The sequence below is a fragment of the Phyllobates terribilis genome, unplaced genomic scaffold (assembly GCF_046119375.1).
Source record: "Phyllobates terribilis strain yellow unplaced genomic scaffold, ASM4611937v1 Scaffold_11__3_contigs__length_659146591, whole genome shotgun sequence".
Taxonomy (NCBI): domain Eukaryota; kingdom Metazoa; phylum Chordata; class Amphibia; order Anura; family Dendrobatidae; genus Phyllobates; species Phyllobates terribilis.
The window spans coordinates 177,049,998-177,064,298 of NW_027362771.1; the positions used below are offsets into that span (position 1 = coordinate 177,049,998).

The 14,301-nt window shown below is 43.3% G+C and overlaps 1 protein-coding gene across 5 annotated transcripts in view; it reads left to right on the plus strand.

The window, feature by feature from the left end:
- The window catches only part of ANO6 (anoctamin 6), a 155,507-nt gene that overhangs the window by 118,958 nt on the left and 22,248 nt on the right, over window positions 1–14,301 (plus strand). For all 5 annotated transcript variants that reach the window (XM_073651836.1, XM_073651835.1, XM_073651834.1 and 2 more), the window contains 4 exons: window positions 2,175–2,235; window positions 5,423–5,568; window positions 9,974–10,051; window positions 11,009–11,234. In XM_073651836.1, coding sequence (XP_073507937.1) covers window positions 2,175–2,235; window positions 5,423–5,568; window positions 9,974–10,051; window positions 11,009–11,234 — 511 coding nt within the window. The remainder of the gene's footprint in view (window positions 1–2,174; window positions 2,236–5,422; window positions 5,569–9,973; window positions 10,052–11,008; window positions 11,235–14,301) is intronic.

Here is a 14,301-nt window from a genome sequence, read left to right on the forward strand (position 1 = left end):
ACTTTTGAAAAAAAATTTATTATTTTTTACGCCGTTCCTCGTGCAGTATAAGTGATTAGATTACTTTATTCTTCGGGTCGGTGTGTTTACAGCAATATCAGATTGATATCGGGTTTTTATGATTGACAGCTGTCACACACTAAAAAAATCCTTTTTGTAAAGACTAGTCTTTGCATCGCCATATTTTGAGAGCTATAATTTTTCCATATTTCGGCCGACAGAGTCATGTGATGGCTTGTTTTTTGCGGGACAAGTTGACCTTTTTTATTGGTACCATTTTCGGGCACATAACATTTTTTGATCGCTTTCTATTCCGATTTTTGGGAGGCAGAATAAACAAAAACCAACAATTCAGGAATTGTTTTTTTGTGTGTTTTATTTATGCCGTTCCGCATGTAGTGAAATTGATAAGGCAGCTTTATTCTTCAGGTCAGTACGTTTACTACGGTACCACATTTATATTGTTTTTTATTTGTTTTTTTTTTATGTTTTGGCACTTTTACACAATAAAAACTATTTTATAGAAAAAATAATTGTTTTTTCATCGCTTTATTCTGAGAGCTATAACTTTTTTTTATTTTTCGGCCGTTGGAGCTGTATGGTGGCTTGTTTCTTGCCGGACAAGATGACGTTTTCAGCAGGTACCATTTTTATTTACATTCGTCTTTTTGATCGCGTTTTATTCCATTTTTTGTTTGGCAATATGATGATAAAGCATCGTTTTTTGCTTGTTTTTTTTTTTGCCCTGTTACTAAAGGGGTTAAATAGTGGGACAGTTTTATAGGTCAGGTCGTTCCGGACGCGGTGATATCAAATATGTGTACTTTTATTGGTTTATTTTTTCATAAGAATATAGGTACAGTATATTTTGATTTTTTGGGGGAATTATTTTTTCATTTTTTTTTTTATTTTTTGTTCACTTTGTGACACTTTTGGAACTTTTATACTTTGTCCCACTATGGGACTTTCACTTTTTACATTCTGATCGGCTGTATAACCTAGGAATGCTGCAGCATCCCTGTGCTATCCAGGCTGTCAGCACTGCACAGGGAGAAGTTACTTTTGTCGCGCACTGCGCATGACCAAAGTGACTTCTTGCCTCCTGGTGACCCGGATGTTGTTATGACGACATTGGGTCACCATGACAACATCCAGGACCCGGCACAGACACCGCGGGATGCCGGAGAGGAGGTAAGTATCGGCGCTTACCTCCCCCCATGCTCCCGCAATTTAGACTTCGATCGCAGCATTTCGGTGGTTAATGTGCAGGGAGCGGTGCGGCACCGCTCCTTTCACATAGTACCGGGTGTCAGCTGTGACAATCAGCTGACACCCGGCGGCGATCTCGCCCGCAAAGCCTGTGTGCGGGCGAAATTGCCACGGCGTGCTAATACGTATCTGGCCCATAAGGCCCAGGGCACAGATACATATTAGTACGCCTTGGGCCGGAAAGTGGTTAAAGGCGTTTTCCCATGAACAAAGTTAATTTTAAAGATGATTTTAATCAATAGATCTTGGAAGAATAAGAAGTTCCACAGTTGGATGTGTTTAAAAAATGTTCCTGTGCTGAGATAATCTTATAAATGTGCCCCTGCTGTGTATTGTGTAATGGTTGCTTCTCACCGTACAGGAACATGGTCTGATCATACCACAGCTCCTGGGCAGGGGAGGAAGCAAAAGACAATACAGACATTACAGCATGGGATCTGTGAGGCAAAACATTTCCCTGCCTGTTTTTAAAATATATTTTACCTCAGAGAAAGAATCAGCTGTGATTCCATGCTGTAATATCTGTATAGTATTTTGCGTCCTCCCCTGCTCAGGAGCTGTGGTATGATCAGACCATGTTCCTGTACGGTCAGACACAGCCATTACACAGTACACAGCAGGGGCACATTTATAAGATTATCTCAGCACAGGAACATTTTTTAAACACATCTAATTTTGGAAATTATTATTATTCCAAGATCTATTGATTAAAATTTACTTTTGTTCATGGGAAAACCCTTTAAGTTAAAAATAAAAATCGCAAAATGAGTGGCACTTTGGCTCCCTACTAATCCTACACAAAGACCGACATAAAGTTGCACCATTGTAAATGCAACAATTGGCAAGGTAAGAACTACAAATATAATGTCTTCTTTGTATACTGAACAATTTTTTTTCTGTTGCAGAAACTTTGTATATTTGACAGTTTTGGAACCCTCGTGTTTGCTGTTTTTATGGGAATATGGGGTAAGCTTTATCTAGTGAATTAAAGGTTTTTTTAAAAAATATTTTTCAGGGACCACTGCTTCCCTGCCTCCCGCCTTCCTGCTTGCTGATGAATAGGGTGTATTCCTGAATGATTGACATTTCCAATCAGCGGCATGGTTGCGCTGCTGGTCCCAAATGTCCAAGCTGCAAAGGTAAAGCTGCTTCTGTTTGCAGTATCGAAGGAGCATAGGGTACTGCAGCTGGTCAGACTTAGCGATCCTGCCGCTTCAGAACAGCTTTTACAAGCCTTATTGGAAAGAGCTTGTGAGCTCTGCTCTCCTTGACTAGAGGACCGGCTACCACTGATAGACTGCAGAGGTAGCTGGTAACCTAGGCAATGAGAAGTAAAAAAAAATTAATATCCCAGTGTACTTCAGAAATGGAGTATATTGTAAATAAAAATTAAATTATTTTTACATGCACTTTGCAATTTTAACAATTAAAAATTGAGAATAACCCTTTAAACTGTTAACGTTGTCAGGGCCGGCGTCAGCACCTGGCGTACCCGGCAAGTGCTGGGGCCCTGGACCATCATGGGGGCCCACTCTCCTTCGGGGCCTGGGCTTCTCCCGCTGGATCTGTGCATGGCCACCGGCGCTGCTTGATTGCCGGCACTTCACCAGACATGGCCACGCGCAGTGCGTTGTGCGGCTCTGTCTGGTACTAATGAAACGCCAGGGGCGACACTGGACCTTTAATTGTGCTGGTGTGTCACCCCTGTTGTGTCATTACTAGCAGCCACATCCGCACAGCACACTGCACGCGGCCATGTCTGGTGAAGTGCCGTCAATCAAGCAGCTCCGGCGGCCCGAGCCCCGCCGGCGACTGGGCCCCCCTGATGGTCCAGGGCCGTGTCTGTGATGGCCATCAAAGACACACTGGCAGCCCTGCACAGCCACATGCCTGAAGAGCTGGACTGGACACAGGCCAGGGGCATGTGAGAGAGACTTGTTGCCAGCTTCCCCAATCCCCATATTAAAAATATTTTTAATGTGCGTGTACGTGTGGGTGTGCATGTATGATGTGAATATCTGTGTATGTCAGTGTGTATGACTGTGTGTATATATATTTGTCCGTTTTATGTGTTAAGAATTTGCGTTCAAATATGTATGTATGTGTACGTATCTGTGTATGTGCATGTCTGCGTATTGTATATGTGCATATCTGTGTACCATGTGCATGTGTATATGTGTGTGTGCGTGCCTGCGTACTGTGTGTGTGCGTGCCTGCGTACTGTGTGTGTGTGTGTGTGTGCGTGCCTGCGTACTGTGTGTGTGTGTGCGTGCCTGCGTACTGTGTGTGTGTGTGTGTGTGTGCGTGCCTGCGTACTGTGTGTGTGTGTGCGTGCCTGCGTACTGTGTGTGTGTGTGCGTGCCTGCGTACTGTGTGTGTGCGTGCCTGCGTACTGTGTGTGTGCGTGCCTGCGTACTGTGTGTGTGCGTGCCTGCGTACTGTGTGTGTGCGTGCCTGCGTACTGTGTGTGTGCGTGCCTGCGTACTGTGTGTGTGCGTGCCTGCGTACTGTGTGTGTGCGTGCCTGCGTACTGTGTGTGTGCGTGCCTGCGTACTGTGTGTGTGCGTGCCTGCGTACTGTGTGTGTGCGTGCCTGCGTACTGTGTGTGTGCGTGCCTGCGTACTGTGTGTGCGTGCCTGCGTACTGTGTGCGTGCCTGTCTGCGTACTGTGTGCGTGCCTGTCTGCGTACTGTGTGCGTGCCTGTCTGCGTACTGTGTGCGTGCCTGTCTGCGTACTGTGTGCGTGCCTGTCTGCGTACTGTGTGCGTGCGTGCCTGTCTGCGTACTGTGTGCGTGCGTGCCTGTCTGCGTACTGTGTGCGTGCGTGCCTGTCTGCGTACTGTGTGCGTGCGTGCCTGTCTGCGTACTGTGTGCGTGCGTGCCTGTCTGCGTACTGTGTGCGTGCGTGCCTGTCTGCGTACTGTGTGCGTGCGTGCCTGTCTGCGTACTGTGTGCGTGCGTGCCTGTCTGCGTACTGTGTGCGTGCGTGCCTGTCTGCGTACTGTGTACTGTGTGCGTGCGTGCATGTCTGCGTACTGTGTGCGTGCGTGCATGTCTGCGTACTGTGTACTGTGTGCGTGCGTGCATGTCTGCGTACTGTGTGTGTGTGCGTGCATGTCTGCGTACGTGTGTGCGCGCATGTCTGCATACTGTTTGTGTGCGCATGTCTGTGTACCGTGTGTGCGTGCCTGTCTATGTACCGTGTGCATGCCTGCATACTGTGTGTGTGTGCGTGCGTGCATGTCTGCCTACTGTGCCTGTGTGTGCATGTGTGAATGTTTTGCATATGTGAAGGATGAGGGGGCCCTGTGTTGTACACTTTTATTCTCCGCTGTATCTGTGCATCATGAATCGTGGTATGTGCTAAAGGGGCCCACTGAGACTCTTTCGCCCGGGGCCCACGAAAACCTGGCGCCAGCCCTGAATGTAGTTAGAATATCTCTGACGGCTAAACTATTCAAAAAGTACTTTTCCAATCTGGGCCATCCATGGTAAGAGTGAAGCCTGCCAGCATCAGCTGATCACTGTAGGTCTAGCTAGCCTAGTTTGTGGCAGGCTGTTATTGCTAGGAAAAGCTCCATGCATTAGTATATTTACTAGTATATATACTGTCACAAGTCTACAGTAGTGGAAGACACCCTTTATTACTACTCTCCAATTTTCTCAAGTGTGATGGTTGCAAACTTACGTATGCGCTTTATAATAGAGCTTTAGAAGCTTCTTTTCAATATTTTAAGGCTTTTTTCCTATTGACAGTACTTTGAGTTAGTTTGGAAAAAAATTGTAAAACTTATGTAAACACTATCAATAGTTGTTATTTTAATTATAGTGGCAGAATGCATAGTAGGGGTTCTTCCTAAGAAAATTACTTGACAGGTCAACAAGGACGTGTGGAATAGATCTGGAGGTATATTCACCCAGACAAATTTGGGATACAGGAGGCTAGGAAGTGTGTTCATTTTAATGATATTAAGTCTACCTAGCAAGCAGATGTTTTTCACGATCCCATATGGAAAAATGGCTTATTTCTACTGTTTTTCATGGTCTTTATAGGGACTTTTTTTTGGCTACACCAAAAGATTTTTTTCCGTATATAGAGTTGTCTTTTAAGCAATGTATTATGAGTAAAACAGCCATTTTCATGTTTTAACAGTTACTTTGTTCCTTGAGTTTTGGAAGCGCAGACAAGCTGAGCTGGAATATGAATGGGACACGGTTGAGTTTTTAGAGCAAGAAGAACAGCCTCTTCCAGAATATGAAGCAAAATGTACCCATGTGGTTGTGAATCCCATCACTCAGGTAAATTGTACCATAATTTAATACTAGGGAGCTGCACTTTAACCCTGTGCTAGCATTGATATGTCCTGCAGGAAAACCGCTACCATATCACATGGTAATCAAGTAAAGATGAATGCTACATGGCTACAGTAGGCCACCTTTACTCATCTCCTGGGCCCCCTCCTCCATCATCCACATTTGGCGATTGCTGCAATTTAGTTCAACCAAATTTATTATGCGAACATCAGTAAAAATCAATTACTGAATACCTGCAACTAAGTGATACTATCTGTAGTTCTATATGTTAATGACAAAAATGTAGTACAAACTAATGACTACAGTAAATTCTTGAAAGCATATCCAGCACTCCGTGAAGGGGCTAAATTCTTTAAATATAGTTAAGTATCAGAAGTATAGACAGAACAACTTAGTCAGCAAAAGCTATGCAGCTATGCATTTTGACCAAAGGATCTTAATCATGGTTAAACTTGAACCATGATTAAGACCCTTTGGTCAAAGTTAAGCCTTTCATTAGGCACTTCAACAACAAATTTAGGTTGAGGTCTACGTCCCCCAAAGGGACATAGATGGCCATACCTTGCCTAGTTAGAAAGCAAGGTATGGAATAGAAATGTGCAAACTGTTTGAGAGTCCCTTAGGGTAGACCCACACATACGGGGTTTATGAAGGGAAGGACATCAATGTCATAAAATTCTGTGAAGCACCTGTGTGTTAAAAATGCTCACCACACAGCTAGATGAATTTCTAGAATGGTTTAGTTTCCAAAATGTGGTCTCTGCTGATTGGCACCTCAGGGGCTCTAAAAATGCAACATGGCATCTACAATCTAGTCTAGCCAAATTTGCGTTCCAAAAATCAAATAGCGCTCTTTCCTATCTGAGCCCTGCCGTGTGTCCAAACACAATACTTTTTCTGAAAATGAAAACTTTGGGGCTAGAGCAACATTTTAGTGAAAAATGTAAAGTTTTCATTTCCACGGCTCACTTCTTAGTGAATTAATTGAGAGGAGCAATTTCCAAACCTTGCAGTGGGCATTCTGCAGTTTTTGCACCTCTGGGGCTGGATGTCTGTGACATGGCATGCACAGTCTATTCCAGACAAATTTGGCCTCCAAAAGTCAAACTGCGCTCCCTCTCTTCTTAGGCCTGCTGCGTTTCCAAACGGTGGTTTCCGACCACATATGAGGTATTGCAAATGTTCGGGAGAAATTGCGTAACAAATTCTGGTTTCTGGTGTCTATTTAGGCTAAAACAATATTTTAGTTGAACACATGTAATTTTTCATTTTAAATACATACAGTGGGGGAAATAAGTATTTGATACACTGCAGATTTTGAAAGTTTTTCCACCTACAAAGAATGGAGAGGTCTGTAATTTTTATCGTAGGTACACTTCAACTGTGAGAGACAGATTCTAAGAAAAAAAATCCTAAAGATCGCATTGCATGATATTTGCATAATTAATTTGCATTTTGTTGCATTAAATAAGTATTTGATACAATAGAAAAATAGAACTTAATATTTGGTACTAAAACCTTTGTTTGCAGTTACAGAGGTCAGATGTTTCCTGTAGTTCTTGACCAAGTTTGCACACACTACAGCAGGGATTTTGGCCCACTCCTCCATACAGATCTTCTCCAGATCTTTCAGGTTATGGGGGCTGTCACTGGGCAACATTGAGTTTCAGCTTCCTTCAAAGATTTTTTACTGCGTCCAGGTCTGGAGACTGGCTAAGCCACTCCAGGACATTGAAATGCTTCTTATGGAGCCACTCTTTAGTTGCCCTGGCTGTGTGTTTTGTGTCATTGTCATGCTGGAAGATCCAGCCATGACCCATCGCCAATGCTCTTACTGAGGGAAGGAGGGTTGTTGGCCAAAATCTCGCTATGCATGACCCCATCCATCCTCCCTTCAATACGGTGCAGTCGTCCTGTCCCCTTTGCAGAAAAGCACCCCCAAAGTATGATGTCTCCCCCACCATGCTTAACGGTTGAGATGGTGTTCTTGGGGTTGTACTCATCCTTCTTCCTCCAAACACGGCGAGTGGAGTTGATACCAAAAAGTTCTATTTTGGTCATATCTGACCACGTGACCTTCTCCCATGCCTCCTCTGGATCATCCAGATGGTCATTGGTGAACTTCAAACGGGCCTGGACATGTGCTGGCGTGAGCAGGGGGACCTTGCGTGCCCTGCAGGATTTTAATCCATGATGGCGTAGTGTGTCACTAATGGTATTGTTTGAGACTGTGGTCCCAGCTCTCTTCAGGTAATTGACCAGGTCCTCCCTTGTAGATCTAGGCTGATTCCTGACCTTTCTCAAAATCATCCTTATCCCTCGAGGCAAGAGCTTGCATGGAGCCCCAGACCGAGGAAGATTGACAGTCATCTCATGTTTCTTCCTTTTTCTAATAATTGTGCCAACAGTTGTTGCTTTCTCACCAAGCTGCTTGCCTATTGTGATGTTGCCCATCCCATCCCAACCTTCTCTTTATGTCTAAGAACAGGAAAATTTTGCTTGATTGACTTCCACTGAAAAAAGGGTATTTTTTGTCCTCCAAGTGAAATGTCCTGCTTTTCCCTGGTTTTCCTCAGGATGATGTCCCAGTCCTGTAAAATCTTTATCAGAATGGGTCTAGAAGGTCTACCAACTGGGCCAGGTCTCGTGGTGACACTGTGCCCTTTCAACAGCAAACAAAGGAGTGAGGACTTCCTTGCCAAATATATCCACTAGCTATTTTTTAAAAAAAAATATCTTAATCTCTCCCTTCCACCTTCTCATGGACTCCTACCAGCCTGATATTTTTATGCCTCTGTCGATTTTCAAGATCATCAACTTTGGCCAGTAAGGCGGCAATTGATTGAGTGTGACTCTGAAAGTCTCTATGGACCGGAGGGAGGGCATCCTCTATCTCACTGATTCTCCCCTCCACTGTGGTGGTACGTTCCGCCATTTTTTGTACATTTGTCCACATAATGCCAGACTATTGATATGGTCCCTTGAATATAGACTACCTGGTTGTTAGCGTAGCCAGTGTGGTATTGCATTTATTAACAGCTTTTACGACATCCAATAAAGAAGCGGAGTCCCCCAGGGGATTTTCATCAGGGACACACACTCTGTTCTTAAGGGTAATTGATGCATTATTGTGCCTATTAGCAGCAGACGTTGTGGCTTGAGAGACATCCTCATCTCCCTCCTTTCCCACCAGTGCTGCAAACCGGGACCCTTTTGGGGACATTTCCCTGCTCCTCCACTTGTCTGTTACTGACATCTGGACTTGTGGGATTTCACTCTCTGAGCATATTGTTCCAGTCTGACAGCAGCTTCTCCTCCAGCATTACACTATCTCCGGTCACAGGACTCGTGAGCGCCATCTTGGATTTCTGTTGACGCCGCATCATCCTCTCTGCAGATCGTCCTGCTTTTCGTCATTTCACCGCCGCAGCCCAGAAATAGTGCTCACAGCCTCCTGATATCTCCAGGCACCGAGTAGGTAGCATGCTGCCCGAAATTGCACCCCAGGATGGAGTTTGTCGGATGAGTACAGCAGGAGCTCTCCAGAGTCACGTCTTCACTGCATGCCTGCCAAGCCACTCACCCATGGTGTGACTCTTTTAACCCAATACTGACACAAGACATACTCCTATGTCTTATGTCATGTGCCTTTGTCTTGAGCGGGTGCAGGAGCTGAGCCCACACCATACCCACCAGATACCATCTGTGTTACACAGTTGGCATCAGCCTGTAACTGTAGCAATCAGAGCTAAGCTCAGGTTGCTGCTGATTACCCCTTAAAATACAATCTGTCAATCTCAGACATTGAAAGCACGGGCTCAATTCCATCCATTCGTTGCCCCTCCAAGACGCGATTGTGGGATGCCGTGGCAGCCGGAGTAGTGTTGAAGGCCCCATAGCTGCCATATTAGTACTTCAGTGGGAGTAGACTGGGCTTCATAGGAGACATTTGATTTTAGCTTTATATTATGATACTATGGTATTGCAGTATATAGCACAAGCATTTAGACTACCACAGGTTCACATCCCACAGGGGGCCTAAAATATATATTAATAAAACAAAAATGAAATCACTCCCTTGTTCACCTTTTTAAGAATTAAAAATGCTCATATTTGATGTGCCGCATCTGTAAAATTCTGATCTCTTAAGGTATAGAATAAATGACCCATACGGTAAATGTTCACCACTAACATAAATTACACTGTGTCCCGGAAAACACAGATTTAGACTCTCGGGGATCGGAGGAAGAAGAATTTCAAGGTTATCAACACATATAGTGACATTTGTTAGATTTGAAAAATGGGCTGTCATGAAATTAAAACTGTCTATGTTTGCATGAAAGCAGGCTTGAAATCATGAGCTCTGTCTTTTTCATTTATTTTTTTGCAGCAAGAAGAACATGTTCCTTACACAGCCTTTGGGAAGTGTTTGAGGATGGCGTTCTGTACTAGTGCAGTGTTCTTCTGGGTAAGGTTTTTCATCTATAGATTTCTGACTTGATGCTGACTTAGAGTTACATTCCACAGATTCCACCCATCCTCTATACTGTTACTTATGTGGTCTCTTGTGATCATCAAAACGTGGGTCGGAAAGAAGTCCCTTATCTTGGTGCTTATGTATGTTAGTACTACTACAAGATCTCAGACTGGTCATGCCAAGATGCCTGAACCTAGAGGCATGCTGTGTAAGTGGGCTACAAGAAGACACCTTTTGGGTCTTCTGATTAGTAGGAACCAGTTAGGTAAGACTTCGAGCATGGCATGGACGCTTGCAATGAAAATTCAGCTTTTGCCTGCTGTGTCACTTTAAAGGAGCCCTAGTCCTGCTAATATTGTTCAGCCATATGCATTTAAATGTTTCCGGGTTTCTGGATGTCTAGTAATTCAGTTGAATATAACTACAGTCAGCTTTAAAGACAAATTGCTTCCACTACAGTTCAATTTTTTTTTTAAATACATTTTAGGTTTAATGTCCCTTTAAGACACTTGGGAACTAAACCTGTAAGAAAAGACTCCAGGCTAATCTAGATGTATTCAGATTTGGTAATCTTAAAAACTAAAATGTACCAGGTCTGTTATGGCAACTGAGTAACAAAATGCCTAGAAACAAATAGACTGCATTCACAAGGCAGATTTTCCTTATGGATAAAATCTACATGCTCTGGCAGTGGAATTCATGGCAGAAGCCTGAGGCTGAGTTTGAAACGGCTTCAATAAGTGACATGTCGCAGACTTCAAATCTGCAGCCGAAAAATCAGTGCACATCTGTCCTCCATTGAGAAAAAAAGGACGTAGGCTATGACACATTTCACACAGAATGTGCGCTGGAACACCACATGCAGTTTCCTTTGTGTCCGTGTACTCATAGTAAAATTCTTATATTACTCATCAATTTAATTATATATTTTTTTTTTTTTTTTCACAGATTTTGCTGATAGTTGCATCTGTAGTTGGGATTATTGTTTATCGACTTTCTGTCTTCTTGGTGTTTTCTGCAACACTGCCAAGGCATATAAACGGAACAGAAGCAATTCAGAAGTACTTAACTCCACAGACTGCCACCACAGTCACTGCATCCATCATCAGCTTCATCATTATCATGCTACTGAACATGGTCTATGAAAAGGTGGCTATAATGATTACAGATTATGGTAAGAATAATGTATTTGGCTTTTCAAATATTGTAAAAATAAATGAAAAAGAATTTAAAAACGAAAGCTTTGTTCACACAACTTTTTTTTTTACTGGAGTTTAAGCAGGTCCGCTTTGAAAAACACTCAGAAAACACCCCAGAGCTTCTTCATATTAATTTTTTATGAAAAATGCCTTTCTGGGTCGCTTCATTGGGGGACACGGGAACCATGGGTTAGTCTTCTGCCATCTGGAGGTTGACACTAACAATGCATCTTAACAAAAAAAAAGTCCGCTCCTTCCCAGCAAGACTTTATCTAGCCTGCTAGCACCAAGCCTAGTCTGTTTAGCTAAGCGCATCCATCAAGCAGTTCAAGTAGCCCTGCTCCAGCTTTCCAGCTGAAGGATGATATCTCCCTTTTGGTTGATGATTCCAACCTTTAGCAGGAACATTTCCTCTAATTCGAGAGGCAGGGGTGACTGACTCACCCAGCTAATATTTTTTGCCTTGCAGTGGGGGATGCATGTGGGTCACACTCACATAGGCTTCGTTAACCAATAGGAGACCATTGAACAGATACACTTGGATTGACGCTTCCTAAGCCCTAGAGTCGGATCACTTAACATTCCCTTAACCTTCATACCAGTGGGCTTCTTTTTTTTCAGAGCTGCCCTTGATCCTCTGCTCTTGGGACGAATTTTCCCCAAGTAACTTGGGATGCATTGAGTGGCTATTAAAACCTCCCTTTGAGGCAGCTAGTTTAGAACTTTGTTTAATCCCCTATGCCATACATGTCAAACTCTGGCCCACGGGCCAAATCTGGCTGCAGGGTGATTATATTAGGCCCGCGACACCAGAACCACCACCCCTACTTGGGGCTATTATTCTGTATGGAGGACTTTGTGGGGCCCATTACATTTTATGGAGGACTATATGGGGCTCATTATATTGTATATAAAGCTATGTGGGGCCATTATACTGTTTGGAGGACTATGTGGGGCCCATTATTCTATATGGAGGACTTTGTCCAAGTTTTTCATTTTGACTGGGTTTGAGAATACTAGCCGTGCTTTCATCTTTTCATCTCCTGTGGTAGCGCTGGCCAGGTCCATCTCACTTGAGTGTTAAGGCAGTACCACCTTTCCCAGCTGTCTCCTCTTCAACCCAATTTTTTGGTCATTTATTTTACCTGCAAGACTGATGGATTCACAGTTCAGAAGGCTTTTGGCCTTTCGGATTAGGTTTATTTGACTAGGATAAGGGGACAGTGGTCTTAGATGTCACTTTTCCACCATTCCATTGAGCTAGGTTCTCACCTATGAAAAAGGGTCTATGGGCAGCGCTTCTATGGCAATATCCTCCTTTTTTATTTTTGCATGCCTGTTTTCAGTCAGAGTTGACTCCCAAGGGCCAGATTCCTGATAGAACTTGTAGTTGTTGGGTCAAGACTGCCTGTCTGGGTGTGGGTGACTTCAGGGTACCGTATTCACCCCTTTAATCAGGGGCACTGTAATCGAGTCCTGGATGCCGTTCAGTTCTCTCCTTTTGTGCCAATCAGAGATATCTCACCATATCTGCTTTCTAGCAGAGGGATTTTCTTTTCCTCTCTAGTGTTCTCTTCTATCAGGCGAGGCTTGCGAAGTGGGGCTCTCACCTGTTCCTCCTTCTCTGGGACAGAGTGGTCTGGTGTTCAGATTCCTCTTTTTGCCTCAACTGGATTCTCCACTTTTCACTTTAATGAGGAGATTGCTCTTTTTTCGTTATGTACTTCGCCTCTCATCTCTGAGACTTACTTAGTCAGAGCTGTGCTGCTCTACCTGTCTCTCACAGCTCCGTTCGGATGCCTTGTGGGTTATTCTGGTATGCTCTGGCTGAACTCTGACAGCCTGTAGGGCTACCATTGTGCTCTGGTATCGATCTGCTGATACAGAAGGTCGAACTAAACTAGGGTGGCCCTACCACGGTATGGCTCTCTCCCCCCTGTAGGGTAGAAGCCTGCTGGGTCTTGCGCCTCCCAATGTCTGTCTGTTTTCCTACTCCATTAGTCTTCTGCCCACATCTTTGTGGAGCTCTCATCTTTGTGTCTAGGAATGCAAAACTTATTAGAAGAGTACTACAAGCAGCAGTTGCTTTATATTATAGATGTCAAACATCTGAAAATCACCCCTAAAAAAACCTCTATAAAAAGCTAAATAAAATTATTTACATAAAATGGCAATGAAAAAAGTTGAAACGCTTCAGGAAATATTAGCATAATGATAACAATGCTTCAGTTAAAAAAAAAACAAAAAAACGGCATACGTAGTGTGAACATACCCTATCACCTCGCCTAGTTCCCTATACATAAATTCCAAAGTCCTCCATCGGTCTCTGTACTTGCTGCTTCATCTGGTTGCAAATTTGACCGCTGCATCTAATCACTGCCCGTAACAGTGACTATTGCCTAATCAGTACAGACAGTGGTTGGCTGCAGTGTTCACATGACCATCCAGACAGCAGGATGTACAGAGTCCAGCAAGGAAACTGGGAAGTGTCAAAATGGGAATATAGGGGGATCTTTAAGTTATTACTACTTGTATTACTTTTTAACTAGGCTTTTACTTTTTTTTTTAGCTTTAATTGACTAGACAACCAGTTTTACATGAACGTCCAACCATTTAATAAATCCATGGAACATATTAGAATAAGGGACAATTTTACACAGGGGCTCTCTATAATGGAGCGGGGACCACTCTATGTGAAGTTTATTCATCCTTACAGGGTATATGAATGTGTCCCATGCTATTGTAATGTTTCTGTGGTTTCTGAGACACAAAAACGTTGCAGATGTTTGAACAGCAGCTTCCAGGGGATAGATTTTAAAATATACAGTAGTCCTTTTTTTCCAATATTGTTCAAAGAGTAACTGTTACCATCCATACACAGAATAAAAAATCACTTTCCATTTTCCCAGCTGGAAAACTGCTAGCATACAGTTGCTGTTTGTTATAATTCTATTTTACAGCTACATATTTTGCTTTTGTGAAAATAATCACATTATTTAAAAAGTTACCGTTGGTTTAATTTTTATTTCATAAATCAATGGT